Genomic DNA, 22,944 nt, shown 5'->3' with positions numbered 1-22,944 from the left:
TGGCAGCAATCGTGGCGTTTTCCATGGGATCCCAATTACGTCGTCACGGTCAGGTCCCGCCCCTACGGTTGCTGACCATCGCTGTACGGCCGTCCCAATCTCAGCTCCTCAGCGAAAAACAATGAGTGCGTGCGCCCGCTTCCTGATTATACCCGCGCTGCGGGGCGCGTGACGCTTCTCACGCACGCCAACGTTCATTGGCTCGCTCTGTAGACACTCGAAGTTGATAGGGCTCCCTGAAGTGATCCCAATTACGTCGTCATGTCGACGTCACGTCTCCCGTTCCCTCCTTTAGGGAACGAGGGTTACATCAGTAACCGAGACGGTCATAACATTTCCTTGTTTGTTGGCCTGGTTTTAAGACTGGGAGTGTCGGGACAGAACTGAGGCCAGGATAAAAAAGACAGAAGACTTTCAAGAGCAGAAAGTCAATCAGTTAAATCTTTCTGTATCATAAATGACAGCACACAATCTTGAAACAGAGGCACCCTATAAATATTCACATTCAAAGTCAACATAGGTGAATTCCAAAGTAGCCTAAATCAGTGGGGATCATGACAAAATGTGCTCAAAAGTAAAATCGCAAAATTAGTTGGGAGTGGCAATCAAAAGTGCTGGACTGCAACAGAAATGAGACATGATGACCAGCCTTCAGGAAAGAGATGAGGAATATTTGCAGATTAAAAAAGTTAGTTGGATGTTTTGTGTGGGATAGAATGGTGGCCGGTTGGGTTTAGAATACCTGCAGGGTAGGGACATGCATGACCCTAGTAAAAGGGGACTCAAACATCATGGAAATACAAGAGCAGATGGTGACCACGATCATCACCCAGTCCAGATAGGTTACCAAGCCCAGCAAATCACTGGAGAACACACAGACACACACACATGCAAGGTTTAGTGTAGGTTGAATGTGACAAAACATGGTTTTTCTACTCTGCATTTTTCCTACTATTTTCCTACAGTCTGAGTTTGTGTAAATTTGGTCTTAATGTGTTTTGCTTTGTAAAATGTCTTAATTTTGCAGATCTTTGGAACTGGTGAAATCATTCTAGGACAATGCAGCCGAAAAGTTTTCATCTAATCCCACACTAACTCACCCTGGCAAAACTTTACAAAGCCAATACTCATATTGCATTTCTAGAATCAAATCAGACATATAAATTAAGGAATCTTAAGGAAACCTTTTCGACCCCAAAAATTTTAAAAAAAGAAATTATTTTGACATTATTTTCATGCCAATTAAGCACATTTCTCCTCCATATTTTCATTAATGTAATGCATCCATATGTTGTTTAACTTTTGAGTTTTTTTGTACTTTTTGTTTACTATTTCAAAATAAATTTTACCAGAATGTATTAATATTTTACAATTATATAATGTATTATTTCATTTGCATTACATTTAAGTAATGTAAGTGTATGTAAGAATAAATGTAAGTGTATGCTGCTATAATTTTTCATTCTAATTTTAATTTTTCATTCTGAATTTCACTCAACTTTCCTGTAAATATGAAAAAAAAATCGTTGTGTATATTATCAGGCTATGATAGTGCAAAGGCCCTAAACATTTACAGACTTACTATAATTGATGGTATTTTGTGCTGTTCACTGCGCCTGTATTGGGATCCGTTTTAGACCTATTCATAAAAAGCCCATTAACACAGTGTCAGCAAAGAAATGGAAAACACATACACACAACAGTTTGTGAAACAACATGACATTATTTTCTGTGATTATGGAACAAAGGGATTAGTCATCTCATTGATGCGGATGAAAATGCTACTGTAACTAATAATATAATGCAATGGATTTGTATTAGCTTTGGTCTTACACATTGAAACGGGCCCGCACGATCATTCGGCAAAAGTTTCGGAAGCGGTGCTCTCTACCAACGATGAAGAGTGGCTTGTCAAAGTATGGATGGTTTTCCCGAAGTTCCTCCTCTTGGACTTTTCTGTGAATGAAAAAAAAAAAAAGCATCAAAAGCATTTGAAATCTCATCTGCTGCAAACACTGATTTTATCAAAAATAAGTATAAGATATTGGGTACAGAAGGGACCTTATTAGTTCTTAAAGCATACTGTATCTGTAAATCAGCTAAAATTATTTCACTTTTATAGTCCCTCTGTACATGGCAAACAAATACAGCCAACCAGAAACAAAAGCTTTGCTTCTGTGCAAAATGTCTTGATGTCATATACCAATGGCACTATGCCACCATCAGCATACAGTACAAGAGAACGATAGGGTGCAATAACTCCCACATGGCATGTTTTGTTTGGGGAGAGGGGGAGAGGAGATAAAATCTGTTCAACTGACCACATGCCAAGGCAAGTGTATGGAGTGGCAGAAATACCGTTTCATCTCAGCCTGCTCCTTTTTCTCTTGTATCATCTTGATTTCACTGTCCTCACGCTGAGCGTTACGGTAACGGACCGTGCTGGAGTGCTGCAGAGTTCACAAGCATGTCAGAGATCACAGATAGACACAGATAGCACTGTCAGCTATTACTCAAAGATATCTGAGTGTGTGTGTACTCACATCCTGAGTGAGTGTTTCCAGGGATTTCCCTCTGCTGATTCTCTGGCTGGTAGAGCCATGTCTGAGGGACCTGTGCCAAAAAGAGCGGGTCAATGCAGTGCACACTAGCATATTGTAGTGCACTTTATTAATATGCATCCATCCAGTGCTCCTTTAATAAATTAAACAGATGAGTATGTGAAAGCATGTTAATGTGCTTTCCTAACCGGCGCTCTTGGCGGATGTGATGCTGGACACTGAGTATAGATCTCTCTTTAGTTGGCTGACCCTCAAAGGAACCACTCAGCATACGTTGTCTGGTGCAGGCTCTGAAGAAAAAAAAAAAACAGAAAAACCATAACTAGGTCAAGAGCAAATTAATAAATTATGACTGTGGTATTCTTTTCTTTTTTTTTTCTTTTTTTAAATGCAATCATGAGACTTGTCTGGCTGTCCAGCCAATATTAAGATAACTTTAAATGTTAACTAACTTCTAATTTAAATGTGTAGTTATACTGCATATGATTCATTAGAACATGTACAAAGTTTTCATCATCAAAATCGAATAACTATCTCCATTTAGAAGTCTCATCCTAAATTATTTTCGCTGAGTATTCTGTTTCACTCAAAAATAAGTCACATTACAAAAGCTCATGTCGTTTCTAAACTAATGCATTTGTTTGGGTACAGTACTCACCCTGCTGAAAGAGTTTTACATACTTTGAATGTACAAGATTATGTAATGATCATCAGTGAACACCCTGTAAGCAATGGCACTATTGACTGTCATGTACTCTGTTGTACGTCCGACACAGCAGATGGCTCTTATTAGCTTATACTGTGTTGTGCAGGTGGAGACAGTTTTAAGGAATGGGGTGCCCAAAGAGAGGATGTCAGGATTCTGTTCTGTTTATTGTGTTGGGTTCTGTCATTCTAAGTTGTCCTAATTTCCATGTCTGTGCCTGTTTCATTCTGTTCACCTGTTGTTAATTAACTCATTAGTTCCCTCGTTTAGTCTGTTTTTGTAGGGTACGTTTACACGACAAAGATATGCTTAAAACGGAGAGGTTTTTCCTTTGATTTTTTCGCGTACAGACGACACCAATGTCAAAACGATCCCCATTCAGACGAATCCGTGAAAACGACTAAAACCCTGTATTCTGCTGCCAGGACATTAGAGGGCGATGAAACCCTATAGACTGAACACGTAATACGCATGTGCATGAGGTCATCGTCTTCAGAGATTTGCGTTTTTGTTGTTTACACAGAGAGCGTTTTCAAGAACTTGCACTTTGAAACCCATTTTCCTGTTGATAAAACCCAAAACGCTGTTGTCATGTAAACGAACGACCAAAACGCATAAAAAGTTTAAAGTTCGTAAAAAGTAGTTGAAACCAGTGTCGTGTAAACAGCCCCTTTTTGTCTGATCTTGTCTGTATTTAGTGGTCATGTTTTCTCTGTTTATCTCCCGATTTTCGTTGTGAATCTAAAATAAAGAATATTCTCTATTGTAGTGCAATCATTACAAAGGAAACTAATCCTTTTTTCAGAGTGATCAAATGTGACCTGTGGTGCACTGAAAATTCAGGCTAACAGTGAAGTGAAGTTGAAGCAGTAGGAGGGAATTAATCTCCAGGGAAAAATTTGGCACACTTAATATAGGTATACGAGTTTACATATCTACTAGGCTCAAGTTCCAGTTCTGACAAAAAAAAAATTAACACAAAATAACATTCAGTATGCATATGGGTCATTCAAAGGTAACAACCCTATTTGTATTTTTCCATTAGTTAATAATACTGATTAATTTAACAGCATACTAAATTACTTGCATTACTTGGTAGATTAACTTTGTGACTTTAAATTTAATCACACAATCAAAGTTTAGTGAACAGTGCAAATAATTAACAGAATGAAATTAACCATAATTTTATCTTTAAAGGGATTAACTGAAATATCTAATTTCTTCTCATTCATCATATTACATTTCGGTTTCATGAACGGTTGCCAACTTCTTTCAATGGACAGTAGCTAAAGCCTGCAAGAAAAGACACTAAATGTCACTAGATGGCGTCATACGCTAATTAGCATATTCACCATGTAATTGTGTAGTATTTGCATTCTGCCTTGTTTCAGTCTTTTATATTTGTTTGCTTCTCTCTTCTCTCTGTGCTCACATACTGTATTTTAATATAGCCAAATTTCCAATAAAACTGTTTTAATTGTTTCCGTTGTCAGACAACGGGAGGAATATGAAATAGTGACTGAAACGCAGCCCATTAAGACTACATGTTAACTAGCTCTCCCTTCCAAACTGTTAATCTGCACTAAAATCCTGATTTATAATTGAGACATCGACTGACAAATTCACCAAACACATAAGATAAAGACAATGGATGAGCTGTGATTTCGGCTATGGTTAGGTTAGAAGCAACAGATTGTCTATTTTAACTGAATGCGTTGTTCCTCTCAGGCTCAGCCACTCACTGAACAGAGTAGACACAGAGAGAGGTGTGTGCGCGGTGGGAAATCAAAACCTCGCGCTAGTGCGGCAGTACCGGCGGCGAGTCTCGGAAACTAGATAAGGCTTGTCCAAGATCTGTTGCTAGGCGTTTTTTTTGGAAAAAAGTCGCTAGAGGTGTCTGAAAAGTTGCTAAATCAACTCGTTGGCAACACTGGTTTCATGGAATAAAAAAATAACTAACCTAAATTTTACTTTTATTGAATTTAAAATAGGCCTACTATGTAGTTGTTTTTCTAAAATTATTTATGCATTTACTGAAGGAAAAAAAATACTGCTTTTGCACAAGAATAATGACAATAATTAATGTGATGTGATATGAACTCTGGATTTGAGGTGTGAAATTCTGATTTCTGGAAAGTCCAGCAGGAATAGTAATTTTCCTGCATTTTTGCACCATTTTTTGAAGACCCATATTTTGTGTTTGTGACAACTGCTTAAACAGGTAACAAAACCTGCAGTACTGCAGTACCGTGTGGTGTTTTCTGATGGTTTATTAAAAGCAAAAGATATGTTGAGATGAAATGTAACTGGTGAGGCTATTGCTATAATTGGTATTGGGAGATTGTTCCGCCGCTGAGATCCCATTGGCTGTTTATGCTCTGAATCAGCGCTGATCTATGTATGCTTTAAAAAGCCTGCTGCTCACCACCGCCTCTCTATTGTCCATTATTGCAGAGTCATGTACCAGAACACAGCTAATGACAATTTCAGCTTCAAGAGAACATGTCGCCCTTATTTATGGCCACTCAGAGTGATGAGTGCCTGGCTGATGAAGAGTGTGTGTGTCTGCATGTGTGTATGCAGACAGACCGAATGCCCCAGACGGCACAGACGACGTGGGATGGCTACTGATGTGCCGTCTGTCTGCTTAGCAGCAGGAGGAGGGGTGGACAAGGTGAGGTGTATGAGTGTGTGTAACACAAGGGAGGTGGGGGACGGCATCGACGTGACCTGAAACTTAACGACAGAGACGAGAACGGTTGAAGGAAAGTGTGGGAATATCTGGCTGCATCGCTGCCAGATTTTAAAATATGAATATGTTCATTCACACTCACAGGTGACCCACTAACAGTAACAGTGATATGGAGACGGCATTATCTGCTTTGACTGCTGGGCTGGCTGGATGACAAACATGGAGTCAAAATCATGTAAATGGAGGGTTGAAATGAAAACACATTTACCCTGTATAGGAATTAATTGTTGTTGCCTATGGCAGCCAGAGAAAAGCAATGCTGTTAATTTCAAATCACAGATATCTATAACATGAATAAATATCCTAATCCAAATTCATTTCAATATTTCTGCTTGATGGAAAAACCACTGGGTCTCATTCACTAACTGTCTGTATGCACATATCTACATGCACATATCTACACATTAGAATGACAAAAATCATGATTCATACTGTAAATAAAATTGCCCTTATTACAGATCGATTCATTTGGACTTTTTTAAATTAATATATGGTATTCATTTTCTAGCCCTGTCAGGATAATGCTAAGCATAATATCATAATATCAATCCCAGCCATTGAAATAGAATAATAATAAAAAAATAAAAATAAACTTCATATAATAAAACAAAATAAAATAAAATAAAGCTGATAAACATCAATTTGCTGAAAATCAGAAATCTCACCGCAGAATTTTATTGACAGTGGTTTCCTTTTCTATGAGGTTACGGGCTCGGATGCTAAATACTGACTTTCGGAGCTAGGAAGAAAAAGAGGTTTACACAGTAAGATGCACACAGATCAATAAGCAGTATAATTCAGACATATACATTTACAAACAACTACTGTATTAGTATGTGGGTAAAGCTCAATTTTATATCAGCAAATAAAAGCATCCCAATATAATCAACAAAATATTGTTATATAACTGCTGGTTATTTAGGTCTTGTTGCGTGGGAAATGGATCTGTTCCTTTCAGAGCATTCATAAGCTTATTGTTTAGTCCCTGTGTGTACTGAGGGGGCAGTTATGTGGGAGTTATGGAGTGTGGTACCTTCTGATCTATGTATTTATTATCCTCAATGGCAGACCTCTTGGAATGGTCGCAGGATGAGGACGACGCTGAGGGAAGGCGACGGAACAGACAGCTGGGGTCCTGCTGCTGTCGGTCGATGAACTGCTTCATGAAGCTCTCCCTGTGGCACACGCCCACGGGCACACACATAACGAAACAGACACACGCAAATACACAAGGGACTTCATGTTTTCAGAGGATTCTTGAGGACGAAGTAGGAGGCATTCAGTGTAAAGGAATAAGTATATTTGCAAGTATGCGGGTTTGTTTTTAGAAGAGTGAATCTTTCATGAAAAATCTTGTTTAAATTTGTTTTTCATTTTCTGACAAAGATCTGATTGATGGTTCCCATGGCATTGCTATGCAATTGACAAGGCATTCTAAAAAAGGCTTTTAGCATATAGCCACAGTAGCCGGTTGAAAATCCAGATCTAGTTGCTTACTAGTCGAAGACACCACCAAGAAAGCCCAATGATACATATATATATATATATATATATATATATATATATATATATATATATATATATATATATATATATATGTATTGGGAGCCTCCTGTAATGAACGTTTTATCATCCATCAAATGAAAAAGTCTGATCACTTTGAAAAGTAAGCACACCTATCTTCAACAATTCACTAGATATGAGGTATCATTCAGTGCACATAGTACCTGATTCTGGGCACAGTGAAGTCTGAAGGCAGCTTGGATATTTTCACCATCTGTGGTCGATTGGGGAACTTCTCAAAGATCCGTAATCGCAGAGGAAGTTTCTCTTTCGTATCAGCATTGGCTTCGCTCTGTTTCAGCTGTGGAGAGAAGCCAAGAGACTCACTTGAAACAAATGTTACATTCTGTGACTCAACCGAGAGACACTGATAAGCCACATTGTGTTTTCACACATAGCCCTCAAAACATTTAGTAGACAGTCCAAAATTGACATAAGTTATCCATCTCTACTTCTGATTACCCCTTTTGAAAACTCAGCCTTCAAGTAGAATGCAAAGAGTGTATTTTAAATTCAGTTCCTCACTTCTGCTGGTGAGAGAGGAAAGGGTTAGCCTGTATGGTGCAACGCTCTGAATTAATATGCTCCTCTGAGGCTTAACTGACTTCATGTGCCATAACCTTTTATCTTTCCCCATGTCTATCAAGCAACATAAAGGCCTCGGATGATTAGGCCAGAGCACACTAGAGGACCACTTCTCATTCTCCTGTCAGAAGAGATGCATAAATTAAAGTGAATAAGATAAAACCAAGATGACAGATTGCTTCATATTTTCTAAACATACATATGAATGCACATTCAAAACATCTACAGAATGCTCTATTGATATAAAAAACAAACAAACAAAAAACTACAATTTGAACATGTAACTACAATTTTATTCACTAAAACAATAAGACTAATGCTAACAAAACCCTAACCATATCAACATTTGTTAATTCATAATTTTTTTAGAGAACAAGATGTCCGTTTGCCAGGATTTAAAAGCAAAACATTATGTTAACAGAGTGCTGTTCTGCTAGGCTGTCCAAAGATGGCAGCAGCGCACAGCCTCAACGCAGTTATCCATCCATTACCATTATCCAACAATGGCTGTCAACTAGTTTTGCTTTAGGACACAGATTTTACATAGACATCAAGTGGAAACCCAATACAGCACCAACACTGTTTACCATGCAAAAAATAAATCAAACAAACATGTCATTATAACCTAATGTTTAAATGTTTTTTATTTTTTATTATTAAGCCAAAAAGATAAACTATGTTTATCCTCCTAGCAAGTGAACCTATTTTTTTTTTACAGTATTTTGTGAAGTTTTGTTTATATGGTATTGATGATGCAACCTGTCTATGCTGGCATCTTTCTAATTCGTCTAGCTTCTACCTTGTGACATAAATTTGTGGCAAAATACCATAGAGTTAGATAAGCCTATTTATTTTGTTATAGGCATGATTTTATGGTTAGTTGTATTTTATTTTCTCACTAGGACCCTCAAAATAGACACACAAACCATTTTTGGTTCACTATCTACCAACATAGTGCCTATTAGGGAAGCAAAACAAAACCAAAATGAGGACACATTCACACAAGCAGGCTAAAACTGGTCAAACAAACAGAAATGTCATGAATAACGGAGAGGAATTAATTTAATTACATATGAAAGGATACATTGAAATTCTTTAACTGGAAGTGTCTGAGCGCCTGTAGATAAATTATGCATTTCTGATTAAGAGTGAGAAACACCAAAATTAGGTTCTCTGATGACTGCTTATCTTTAGAAATAAGCAGGTGACCAGGACCCTTCAGAAAAATAAAATAATTTGGCAAGAGGAACCGACAAAAAGAGAGAAAATCTAAAAATGTCTTTGTATTATATTATTGTTGTGACTCATGATTTTTTTCATTCATCACTTGAATTGTCCATACATTCAGACAATTGCAGTGCACCACACATGCTGTTCTTTCATAGAGTTACAGACAGCAGGTCATGTTCTGGGCTGGAAGGGAAGCACTACTTTGAAGAGGTTGTGCTAATGTTGCTGAGAGCCTACAGTGAGGACGATGCTGTTGGATGCTTGAGCCAAGAGTATGGGATTAAAATCCTGCCATGATTCAAAACTGAAAATAAAGTTCTGAAAGGTTGAAACTAAGTGTTCGAAAACTCAAAATCTTACAAAAAAAGTTTTGCAAGATCGAAAAATAAGATTTGCAAGCTTGCAAAATGTAAAACAAATTAAAAATATCTCTGCAAACATTGTTGTTTTTGAGATTTCCTTCTTCAGAACTGCAAAAAAAAAATTACGATGTTGCGCAAACAATTTTTCAGAGTTTCAAATTTGTCAGTGTTCTCCCACTGTATTAGTTTGTTTTCCAGGTTTGAAACCTTGTAAATGGTGATCTGAAAACTGGTGTGCGAATGTGTGAAAAAAAGTTTTGAAACTCTGAAAACAGACTTTTGCAGGCTTGCAAAGGGGTAATTTTTTTTAAATCTCTGCAAACATAATTTTGTTTTTGAGTTTTCCTTCTTCAGAAGTGCAACACTCTTTTTTACGGTGTTGTGCAATCATTTTTTCAGAGTTTCGAATTTGTCACTGTTCTCCCAGTGTATAGTTTGTTTTCCAGATTTGAAACCTTGTTAATGGTGATCTGAAAACTGGTGTGCGAATAGGTGAAAAAAAGTTTTGAAACTCTGAAAACTGAGGTTCGAAAGGGCGAAACTTATTACATTACATTACATGTGCACTCCTATTGCAGACTATTTTTTCAGAGCTGAGTTTACAACACCCACTTTGCGGAGATACGCCCACACAGTTGCGAGCTTGCGACTCACGTGATTTGTGGCAGCTTTGTCACGCAGCTCTGCTCTGAAACTCTGAAACTCAGACTGAGCGAAAATGAAGCTTCGCAACCTCGCAACTTAAAAAAAAGCCTGGAGGGAGGGCCTTCTGCTCTTGGCCAATGCTTTGCTGTCTGCTGACGTACAGTCCAATCACAAGTCGTATTTACTGGAAAGGTGGGATTGACCGACTGCTCCGCCAATGACGAAAGCGTATGGAATGAAAATGGTCAGTCATATTTATTTATAGTGCACATTTAAAAAAAACAGCTGTTGGCCAAAGTGCTGTATAAAAATATAGTATCAAAATGATTAACACGTGCAAGCACAATTATCAATGAACTTGATTAATGTTGCAGAAATGTTTTATTATCCACAACCAAAGGCCTTTCAACAGGCCTTTTCAGGGGCGGCGCCGGGTAATTTTTAACGAGGGGGTGCTAGATCATTGACAGGGGGAGCTGCGCAATTATATATATATATATATATATATATATATATATATATATATATATAGGCTACATACACACACACACACACACGACACACACACACACACACACACTATTATTTAAATGAGCAAAATTTATAATGAGATGCTCCAGCTCATGTGCAATGCAATCGCGCCCGTGCCTCCATGATCATATTGTCAGCTATTTGCTTCTTATTTATTATATATCCAGGCAATTGGTTAATGAAAAATTGATTAAAATTAAGATACAATTTATACAAAACGAAATTCACTTTAAAGAAAGGCTTTCTACAAAACAAAACTGAATTTAGTGGTCAAAATCATGTCTGACCCATCATATCTTCCGATATATTGCGCATCCATCTTACTCATGCTGTTCAATTTTCATAATCAGCATAGATGTGAAAAAAAAATAACATTATAATATTTTAACAAAAATGAAACTAAATGCGCTTTTTTAATGGCTACAACACATATAGTGGGCCTATACAGACTCTCTAAATATTTACATTAATATTAACAATGCTGTAGAAGTGCAGTTTGTTGATAGTAAATGTTAACTAATCTATAAGTGTTACCGATTTTTTATACACCGATTCAGAGGTCTCGTGAGTTCAGTGTTGGACATGTCAGTTGTTTCAACTATTCATTAAAGTGAATAGTTAAAATTAGTCATTCGTTTGCGTATCGGACGTGTCATTAGTGGACGTCTAGCACGCTTGTGTGATTATCTCGGCAGTTTAGGACATCGCACAAGATTTGCAATTTGTACAAATAGAGACATTTTTGTGAATAAAAAAGTTTACTTTTGTATTAGTGTTTCATAATTTGCGCATCCAACAAAGAAGACGTGCAAGTGTGGATCAGGTGACACGCGTGCATTCATTGACGTCTTTTCTGAGTCAATCTCATTTGATTCATTTGGATTTTGAGACTTTCTTTTCACGGGCTTTAAGCATTTCACAACCCACACACAAACAACTACAAATGAATAGGCCTGGTGCTAATTATTAATGTGGGCACAACTACACATCTATTTGACAAATTCATAAATGTGCGTCACTACATTTAAACTAATACAATTCAATGTGTGCGCAAAATCCAGAATCACATGAATGTGCAGCATTTTGTACAACTTGAGCCATATAGTTGTTAATACAAAACCTCGATTTTGTATTAATATAGCTCAGAACTTGTGTATGCAACAAGATGTGCAATTTTTGACAGGTGACATGCGTGCATTCATTGCTCCGTTTCTAGAATGCATGAATATATTATATTCATCCCATACGCTTTCGTCATTGGCGGAGCAGTCGGTCAATCCCACCTTTCCAGTAAATACGACTTGTGATTGGACTGTACGTCAGCAGACAGCAAAGCATTGGCCAAGAGCAGAAGGCCCTCCCTCCAGGCTTTTTTTTAAGTTGCGAGGTTGCGAAGCTTCATTTTCGCTCAGTCTGAGTTTCAGAGTTTCAGAGCAGAACTGCGTGACAAAGCTGCCACAAATCACGTGAGTCGCAAGCTCGCAACTGTGTGGGCGTATCTCCGCAAAGTGGGTGTTGTAAACTCAGCTCTGAAAAAATAGTCTGCAATAGGAGTGCACATGTAATGTAATGTAATAAGTTTCGCCCTTTCGAACCTCAGTTTTCAGAGTTTCAAAACTTTTTTTCACCTATTCGCACACCAGTTTTCAGATCACCATTTACAAGGTTTCAAATCTGGAAAACAAACTATACACTGGGAGAACAGTGACAAATTCGAAACTCTGAAAAAATGATTGCACAACACCGTAAAAAAGAGTGTTGCACTTCTGAAGAAGGAAAACTCAAAAACAAAATTATGTTTGCAGAGATTTAAAAAAAATACCCCTTTGCAAGCCTGCAAAAGTCTGTTTTCAGAGTTTCAAAACTTTTTTTCACACATTCGCACACCAGTTTTCAGATCACCATTTACAAGGTTTCAAACCTGGAAAACAAACTAATACAGTGGGAGAACACTGACAAATTTGAAACTGTGAAAAATTGTTTGCGCAACATCGTAAAAAAAATGTTGCAGTTCTGAAGAAGGAAATCTCAAAAACAACATAATGTTTGCAGAGATATTTTTAATTTTTTTACATTTTGCAAGCTTGCAAATCTTATTTTTCGATCTTGCAAAACTTTTTTTTGTAAGATTTTGAGTTTTCGAACACTTAGTTTCAACCTTTCAGAACTTTATTTTCAGTTTTGAATCATGGCAGGATTTTAATCCCATACAAGAGGAAATGTGCTCAACAGGGATCTTGATGTTTTCAATGTTTTCAGTTGAGAGTAATCGCCTACTCAAACCAAATGTGGCATGCCGGTGTTAGGAAAAATAGCTTTAGCGCCACCAACATGCTGGGTTGTGCAATGTAACCAAAAGCTCATAGGTCCGAATGAATGTTTGTGGCCATTGTGAAATGGATCCATTGTTTATATACAACAAACATTCACAACAAATATTCAGACTTGGTATGAATAGTACTTAAGGGAGGAAGAATGCATTGGGAAACCGACCGCTTGCTGTGCTTTCATATTCTTGGCTGCCTGGTGGAAAACATAAAAACCGGTTTAGTCTGCACAGGAGCAAATTTGGATTTCCCTGTCTCCTATCCAAAACAAAGTCTACATCTGTTTCCGGGCAAATTTATTGTAAGAGTGTGTGTTTGAAATCTCACAAGTCCCAAAGGCTCCAATCAATAGCTCTGCACTCTGCAGGGTGGCTTCAACTCTGCGTTTTACTCAGCAACAGCCTCTGATTAGCTCTCACACAAAGACACACGACACGGAGCACTGCGGAGAGAACAGGCGCTTCTGAATAATACCAACACAATTGACATCCCTCAAGTATAAGTAGTTACAGTGAAGAATCCTCCCTGCTTTGCAACACCACACACAGCCCCCTGTTTATTCCAATCAGGTAGCTAAAACAAGTGTTTGTATAATTTATCACAATGGATTCAAAGTTTGAACACATTTTAGTTAACTAAAATTTTAAAGAAAAATTTCACCCAAACAAAAATTATTTAATCTTTTACTGACCCTCATGGTGTTCCAAACCTGTATGACTTTCACCAACGGTGTTGGTGTCATTTTGAAAAGAATATGTTTTTGAATTCTAAGATTTTCTGAGTAATAAATTAATTTTGGGCTGTAAATCACATACATGCTAGTTAATTTTTTTTATGCTTGACATTCCTGGTCCAGTGTTGTTATTGTTAACTAAAAATAAAAATAAAACATTAATTGATATTAGATGAAAAACTTAAAATGAACAACTTAAAAATCTTAAAAATAGAAATGTTGCCTTGGCAACTAGCTGTCATGATAGGCTGCACATGAACGATTGCGTGATGAAGGAAAATAACTGACGAATTATTTACAATATAACTCCGAACACAGGAGATCTGGACAAACAGTAGGATGCAACTACATCAACTTAAATGTCAATGAACAACACTGAACAAAGGAAACTAAGGGCTTAAATACATGCAGGGATTAATCAACATAAAATGAAACCGGTACGGAACTCAAATCAGGAATTATGGACATGTCTCTGGTTAGGAATGTAACCATGGTTCCCTGAGAAGAGGAACAAGACACTGCGTTCTAGGACGCTAATGGTGAAGGCCTCCGACATGACTGGTGTCTAAAGCATATGTCAAAACACGACAATAACATTGGCCGGCGACAGCCTATGACGTCACTATGCCTATGGCTGCCTGTAGTACACGTCATCCACTTCTTGTCTGAAGGAGACGTGGTTAGGCATGCCTGAAGCATGGCAACGAGACACAATGAGAGTCCCACTCCGCCATGCTAAAGCAATGAGTGTCGTATGGCTGACATAAGCCAATGACTTCTGGAGTCACAGTTCCCCGTCCGAGTGGTACCGCACCAGCGGCCATCTTGACTCTATTCCCTAGGGCCAGAAACCCTGGCTACATACGGCAGCTTAGCTCAGGGCCTGGTATACAAAGAATACCTTAAAGGGAATATGGCCATGGATTTAAATATATCCTGCCAGTTCCCACAGGGGGCACATCCCTGATGAGTGGAGGTCCCACGAGGGGAGCCGTAAAAGTGGAGGCCTCACCAAGCGAGAGGAGGCCTAGCTAAGTTCTACGCTAAGGACTGCTTATCAAGGAGGGTAAAAAGGAGCCTAACACTCGATACTGCTATCCAGGCGGAGCTCTGGTGGCGGATGCCTCAGCAGGACAACTCTCTAAAGCGAGAGAAACTCTAGTAACGCCACCTTGAAGACAGTTAACCAGGCTCCAAAAGAGAGCCTCCCGATGTGAAAGGTCTGCGTGTAGTGCATATTTTTTGTAAGAATGGTGTAAGGATAAAGCTCTTCATAATGATGAATCATATGTAGCATTTTACAAAAATCATAGCAGTGAGAGCCATGCATCTTAAATACGTGTGTTGGCCTTGGGACACATTAGGGTGATCCATTCACTCCTATTCATACATTCTTTCCAATTTCAGGCTCAGGTGAACCATACTAGACTATTCTCCAAGTCCCCTGCCTTTCTAGAAGACAAGGGTCTCGATTATTGACCAATTGCTGCTTGGTCTGTGGCACATTCACAAAGGAGCCCGTAATAGTGTGTTGTGCTCCCAGCATCATGAGTGATTGGTCGGTCTACAAATCTGTATGTCACCATCCAACAAATTTACTCTACAGGCCATTAGGCACATTTATGCTCCAGTTAGGTCACCATAATACAGTGGAGAACTAATGTAGACACAGGTAATAATGTCTAATGGTGTGTGTGTGTGTGTGTGGTCACCTTCAGAGACTGTGTTGGCAGTCGTAATCGCATATGTGTTTTAAAAGAACCAGAATATTTGTTAGGCTCAAAAGTCTAAGGTGTGAAATTGGCAAGAATATTCCAGCAATTAAAGTGATAGTTCACACAAAAAAGGAAAAGTCATGTCGTTTTAAAAACTCGCATGACTTTCTTTCTGTGAAGCACAATAGAAGATATTTTAAAGAATGAAACTGTTTTTGTCCATTCAAAGTCAATGGGGCCTAAAACAACATTGGACCCCATTGACTTTCATTGTATGAGCAAAAACACAAATTTTTCATAAAAAAATTAAAAATTAGAATGACATGAAGATGAGTAAATGGTCTAGTGCAGGACTACTTTTTAAAACAAAAAAACTGTGGGTCTACATAAACATACACAAGACACATCATGTGCCATTTAGTTCTGCATTTTTAACAGGCTGTGTTAAAGTTAAAGTTAAAACAAGGTAAGAAGAAGGTGAAGTTTTAAAAATGCTCCAGACCAGTAGAACACATCCTGTGTAAATGACCCCTGAGTAGAGAATTTCACTTTTCAGGTTCCATTTCAGTTAGGCTGCTGATTTAGTTCTAGCATGCCTGATAAACATACATTACGCATGCCGCTCTGCTCTGCTCCAGACTTGGTGAACTTCCATAAGTAGCTCAGGGGTAGAGGGGTCATTCTCTCCTTCTCATTTAGTATCTAATGAGGCATGGTGCTGCATAGGCTATAAACTCCCAGACCTCTTAGAGGCACACCTTTGCCACCTGAGAGACTGACTGGCTGAATACTTAGCATGGCGACTTGGCGAGAGTAGTGCAGCATGGCAAACTGTTCGTGTATATGGGCAGTTCTCATGACCAGCCAAATCCCCCACTGGAGTTTCATTCATGATGAACACAGCTGGATCTGATCTTTGCTCCCTCCAGTGTAACTAATGGCATTCAAGGACTAACAGAAATGTCTGCAAATAAATATGACAAAGTCATGGTCCTATAAAGAAAACACTTAAAGACATTTACAAACAATTTTACATCCCGGAAATTTATTTTTTCCAAATCTATCACTTTTTTTTGCTATTGTTGCCATAACCCATCAGTAAAATCACAGCAATTTAGAAAGATAGGTACAGTATTTGGTCATATACGTTTGCCAAGTTGCAAAAATCTAACACTCAGTGGGGTGTAATGCTGGGTACAAGATATCGGGGGGATTTTGGACTGATTTCTCCCCTTCTAACAATTTCTCCTCTTCCAAGAGTCCCTATTATCTTGATGGTTCTATAGATTATCTTATCAGATTTTCCTGTGGTGTGAGAGAGTGACTGAATCTGCTCTCGATTGATCTCGAATCGTAAATATCTCGAATCATAAATATTCAACATGTTGAATATTTACTATCAGAAATCCTGTCGTGTGGGGGGAACCCCGAGGACAAACGGGCGCACGCTCTGGAGATTATCACGTGAAACAAAACAATACCCAATCAGAAAGAGAGCTGACGGAAGACTCCCCTCCAGCTCGTGCTGTAAAATGTAAAGCCCATGTTCACAGCGCCTCCACAACTTAATCTAAACATTTTCCTTTTTTTCCCCCACAAATTTTCTGTAAAAAGCTGTCCATACACTACAAGCGCCATTTCTTCTTGCCGGTCGTCCGCCATGTTCGTTGACTATAAAATCACGTTTGATGTGAGAGATTTTGCGAGATTTCTCGTGTTTACAGACGGGACTCTGTTGTTCGTGAATGGAATCTGTTAGTGTGTGGTGTGCTTTCCTGGTCACATCGTAGCACTCCACACACTAGAGGAGCAAAACGGTTAAATCTATGTTTTCTTAAAGGGGTCATATAATGGTACATGCACTTTTCAAGTTGACTGTACTGAAATGTGTGTTGGCAGTGCCTATACACAACCATCATATAATGATAAAAATCCATCCATTGTTTTTTTGGCCTCCTTATATCTCCTTATATGTTTTACCCTGTCTCAAATCAAGGCGTTCGACCGTGTGATGTCACACGGTCGGACGCCCCTCCTTTATAAACTTTTAACGCCCCTATGCTTTATAAACGAGGGTCAGTATAAGCTGGTTTCACTAAGAAGCTGCTCCTGAAAAAAAAATCGGTACCAACTATTCGTGTCCCTGCTGCACCTCCAGAAGAAGTGAGTGTAAAGTTTTATTAACCTTTTTATTAATCTTTGCAAATCGCTTGCACACTTCACGATGAATGCGCCTAATGTTTACACTCAGGGTACATTACGGCATGTTTTCTATGTACGACGTTCTCAATATAATTCATAATCCCACGTTTATAATGAACAACGCGTTATGGTTATTGTGTTATTACAAACTGTGTACGTATACATCAGTAAACACATAGCGTTCGTATCTCACTACTCTAACTTACCCTGCCAGTACATACAAAGATAGATCAAAGTGGCATTACGTTAACCAACCATTCAGAAACGTCCTGTTCGAGCCTTAATTGTCGAACTTCTTTGCGGCCGTCATCTTGTTCCAGGTCCGACTCCGGTTCAAATTGATACGGTTGCACAGATGTGTCCTCAGAGACTCCCGCTGCCATTCTTTCTCCAAAATATACCCTCAACTGTTGTCAAGGCGTGTGTCCACGTGTGTTGTGTCAAAACGCCCCACAGAACAGAAAGGCGGGGTGACGTAGCTCATTATCATTTAAAGACACATGCATTTAAATGGCGTGCTGAAAACAGAGCTGTTTTTGACCAGGTAAAATGAGTGTTTTCTTACAATACTAATGAGAATTTTTAATTAAAGTATATTACAAACTTTTCATTTAGACCCTAAAGAATTAAATTAACTTGTATGAAAATGGCATTATATGACCCGTTTAAGCATTTCTTAAGGCCCCAGTTTAAGCAGATCAAAAACGTACAAATAAGATTGACCAAATTCATATGAATTTGCCACTGTAACAATGTTAAAGGCTCAGGGAACGAGGAGGCTGGAACTGGCGAACGATCAACAAACTTTATTTCTAAAATAAACAAACAACAAAACGAAAGTAAAGCAGTAGCCCCTAACGGATGACTGTTGCATAAATTAAACAAAAACAAAACAAAAAAAAGGTCCAGGCCTGGTCCTCACTTGTCTTGCACTGTCGTCACTCCTCCTTTTATCCTTCCGGAGCTCCTCCGTGAGACTAAATTGTAGTATTGCAGTAAATTGTAAAATACTTACAAAATGTCATTAAAGTGGTCAGTCGGTGCAAACTAGTTGACACAATTACAACTACAAAGAATTGTAACAATTACATTTTGATGAAAGATAATCTTTTCTTCTTTGGAATAATGCAAACTGATGAATCATGCATTATACGACCAGGAAAGTCTCAAAGTAAATAAGGTCAATTTTGATTTTCATCATAAAAAAGTGGGCTGCTGAAAGGATGAAAAAGGGTCTATGTTGAAGATGGAACACACACACACACACACACACACACACACACAGACACAGTGTCTGGGCCAGCAGACATCTGGATCAGGTGCATCAGTGAGGGTAGGCGTGTGTGGATGTGACTGTTAGATCAGAGGATGGCGCACTGTAAGGCATTTGATGGACAGGGCTGTGACTGAGGGTCCTTTCTGTCTATCGCAGCCAGAGGGAACCAGCATGTGTGTTTGTGTGCCTGTGTGACAAATTGTTGACGCCACACTTTTTAGTGATGATATACACATGTGTGTGTGTGTGTGTGTGTGTTTGTACATCTGAGCCCAATTGCGATTTTGTTAGGAATTTCTGAGCAGGACCAGATGTGCTTTGTGCAGATGAGTGCAAGAGATGGGAAATTAACAGAAAACAAAACAAAAAACGAAAGAAAAAAATCCCAGAGATGACAATATTTTTGTCTCATGTAAAAAGAACAAATTGTGTGCTTCAGCTGCTGGAAGCAATTTAATACCCTCAGAATTTTTTTTATTTATAAATTCCTGCAGTTTATCTTCGTTTCATCCACAAACGCAGCAATAATGGCATACTCGACTTCTTTGTCTGTTACTAGACCTGGCTGTATACCACCAAACTGAGTTTGGCCCACTCTGGAGCTTCTTCTTACACACTTCAAGAAGCCAGGCAGTCAAGTTAAAATATCAGTCGCACAGGCACTAGCATATTCTGCTAGAAGGGTGAATAAAACGGTTAAGAATATATCTAGGTCATAGTAAATCTATTTTTAGGACCATTGCGATTTGTTACATTATTTTCATGGTAATTAAAGATACCCACACAATCCAGTTATTGTGCATAAAAATAATTATATATATTTAAATATTTTAAATATATTATAAAAAAGTAGTATACATCATTCCATTATTTTATGAACTGTATTTAATAAAAAAAGAAAAAAATTAAGTAATAAATATCATTGCGTCCATACAGGATGAATTTGATTACTGTAGTACATTAAAAAGAGAATGAGATTTTTTTCAATGGGAATTAAAAAAATCTTTCCCAATGCAAATAAATATATATATATATATATATATATATATATATAAAACTAAATATAATTTCTAAACTTTGGCAAGAAATGTGATCTGATTGATATGATTCTTTGTGAGATTAACCTAGAGAATTTATTCCATAAGGAGTGGGAGCTGTAGGCACTAGATGGCAGTGTGGTAAGACTCAAAAGAACATTTGACACCAAGCACGTATACAGTAGTTGACACTGTGACCTTTTCCTAAGTTCAATCTTTAGATGGTTCTTATTCTATTCAACCAGCTAGCCTCTACCAATAGGAAATAAGACTGTTAAGCAACCTTATCACTGCCTTCAGGTAACAGCACCATTCCTTTGTAGAAAAAGTACTCATGAATGGATGCATATACTCCGCAATATGACTCGCAATGAGTGTATCTATTAACTAGTGTTTCTTGTTAGAGTATAGTATTGCTCATCATACTTAGGGTTAGGGGTTTTGGAAAAATTGTGGTGGTTTTGAAGAGACAAGCACTACTCACATTGTCTTAAGGGAGTGGGCTTTTATTGTCAACAAGTACTGCTGTATACTAAACTGTTTGAACTTTGACACGCTACAAGGGTTTGGATTTGAAGCGTGTAGTATGTACTTCTTGAAAGAGTACAGGACCTCAGTTAACAAACCAACCATGGTCCCACCACCAGACCCTCCCTCTCCTTCCCTTAGGGAAAGTCCTCCCTTTGATTTCTGTCAATAAAAAGATAAACATTTCCCCTATCAGCTCTAGACACTACTCATTGCCATTTAACCGGAGGAAAGTAATGATTTCTTGAGCCGCTAACAACCATCAATCTCTGCCATCAGAGAGGGAAATGGCTTGTGACCGGCCAAATGAACAGACTGCATCAGGAGATGTGGCACAAAAGGTGATGTGTAACAAATGGTGGTCAGGTGTCACGAGGGAGACCGGCTTATTCAGGTCATGATTTGTACCACTAGACTTTTCTTTCAACATTTGAAATTCCACTAACCACTTTTGCACCTTTGACTCAAATATGCACAGTATAAATTAGGCAGAAAAAACGATTTGCCAAATTAAATTTATACTTTGCAACAATTCGGTTAATCGACTTAATAAAATATGTTTACATTTATATATATACCAAATTTTCAAATATTAGTTTTTCGTTGTGCTTTAATGACTGGTGACATGAATCATGTGATTAATTGCAATTATTTTTTCTACTGGCAGCAATAAAAACAACTTTGTATATAGTTTTGTGCAAATAAAACTAAGTGTTAATCTCTCTGTTACATGTATGCTCTGTTTTGGCTTACTAGTTTCATTGTGTTTTGGTTCTGTTCCTGTTTGCCTGTATGCCCTGTCATTTGACCTATAGTTTCCTAGTGTGTTTGATTAATGATTCTGTTGACCTGTCCTTCAATTAATCAACTCATTATAGTTCCCCTGTGTATTGCACGATTTTGGGCTGTCCTAGACTAAAGATGACCAATCGTGGTGGACAGAATTTCTGTCAGAAATTTAGCATGATGATCTCACAGTGTGTTTGCTGCCATGACTTACGTCTACTGACTAGACAATAAAAATGCAACATGAAATGGCGTATTGATCAACGCGACATGGCGCTAAAACATAAAACTACTTGCCCCAAGCTCCATTTACAAAATGTGCATGCCAAGTTGGTCTCTTTTCCCTAGCCATGACTGTGTCCATATCCTCCTCTTTTTTTAAGCGCACATAAAAAACACAATTACCAAAGTGCGATTCATCTTGCTCTATTGTTTACCATGAGCGCATGCTGATGACTTTTTATTCTTCTATAATGACGTGCATCGTAGCCTACAATTCGATAGGTGTTAAAGAAATAATTTTATTCAGCAAGGACGAATTAAATTGATCAAAAATTTACATTAAAGAGTTTTACATTGTTAAAAAAGTTCTATTTCAAATAAATGCAGTACCATGGTTTCTAAAAAAAATATTAAGCTGCACAACTGATTTCAACATAATAATAAGAAATGTTTCTTAAGCACCAAATCAGCATATTATAATGATTTCTGAAGGATGTGATGTGACACCGAAGACTGGAATAAAGCTTGCTATAAATTCAGCTTTGCCAAATGTAATGTATAAATTACATTTTAAACTATATTAAAATAGAAAAGTTTGAATAGAAAAGAGTCGGTGAGCAGAAGAGACATTCAAAAAATTATCTTAATCTTAGTGTATAAAATCATATTTAGTGATCCTTGGCATCAAAACGTTTGAAAACCCTTGATATAAAACAACTCCATCTCCTTCTCAATCATCACAAATCACCTCATATGCAAAGCTGTTTGAACAATTCATTAAAAATTATAAACATAATTTGACGGAATAAATGCATGATTTCAATCCGTGCTAATGGGAGAAGAGTGCAGCATGAGCAGGTATGGACAAGTTCTGACAGAGGGAAAAGGGAAGCTCATCATACACTTCCTCTTATCACTGGCTGATCTGTAATGTGTGGAACACACTGGATATTCATTAGCTCTCCCTCCTCTTATCCTGTCGGGTTTAATTGCTAATAATCCTTTCTGTGTGCTTTTGCAGGTGCCTGCCACGATGCCTGACAAATTGAATCTACGCTTACAAAAAGGAGACTTCTGTAGAGGGGTGTGTACAATTTCCGAGGTCTTTCCTTCACCCTGGTGGTGGTTGCTTATAGTATCTCCTTCCTGATCATGTACCTGTCTGTTGCAAACTAGGGATGCT

General features: G+C 38.0%; 1 protein-coding gene across 3 annotated transcripts in view; it reads right to left on the bottom strand.

Annotated features, from left to right (window-relative positions):
- The window catches only part of nalcn (sodium leak channel, non-selective), a 92,954-nt gene that overhangs the window by 37,243 nt on the left and 32,767 nt on the right, over window positions 1-22,944 (bottom strand). For all 3 annotated transcript variants that reach the window (XM_056260636.1, XM_056260634.1, XM_056260635.1), the window contains exons 6-14: window positions 7,747-7,883; window positions 7,053-7,194; window positions 6,685-6,758; window positions 2,750-2,851; window positions 2,544-2,613; window positions 2,359-2,450; window positions 1,834-1,956; window positions 1,583-1,639; window positions 743-863 (exon numbers count right to left, since the gene is read on the bottom strand). In XM_056260636.1, the coding sequence (XP_056116611.1) occupies window positions 743-863; window positions 1,583-1,639; window positions 1,834-1,956; window positions 2,359-2,450; window positions 2,544-2,613; window positions 2,750-2,851; window positions 6,685-6,758; window positions 7,053-7,194; window positions 7,747-7,883 (918 nt within the window). The remainder of the gene's footprint in view (window positions 1-742; window positions 864-1,582; window positions 1,640-1,833; window positions 1,957-2,358; window positions 2,451-2,543; window positions 2,614-2,749; window positions 2,852-6,684; window positions 6,759-7,052; window positions 7,195-7,746; window positions 7,884-22,944) is intronic.

This window comes from Rhinichthys klamathensis, unplaced genomic scaffold (genome assembly GCF_029890125.1).
Source record: "Rhinichthys klamathensis goyatoka isolate OS25496 unplaced genomic scaffold, OSU_Roscu_1.1 h1tg000177l_1, whole genome shotgun sequence".
NCBI classification, from domain to species: Eukaryota; Metazoa; Chordata; class Actinopteri; order Cypriniformes; family Leuciscidae; genus Rhinichthys; species Rhinichthys klamathensis.
This window is presented reverse-complemented; position numbering and strand designations above follow the sequence as displayed.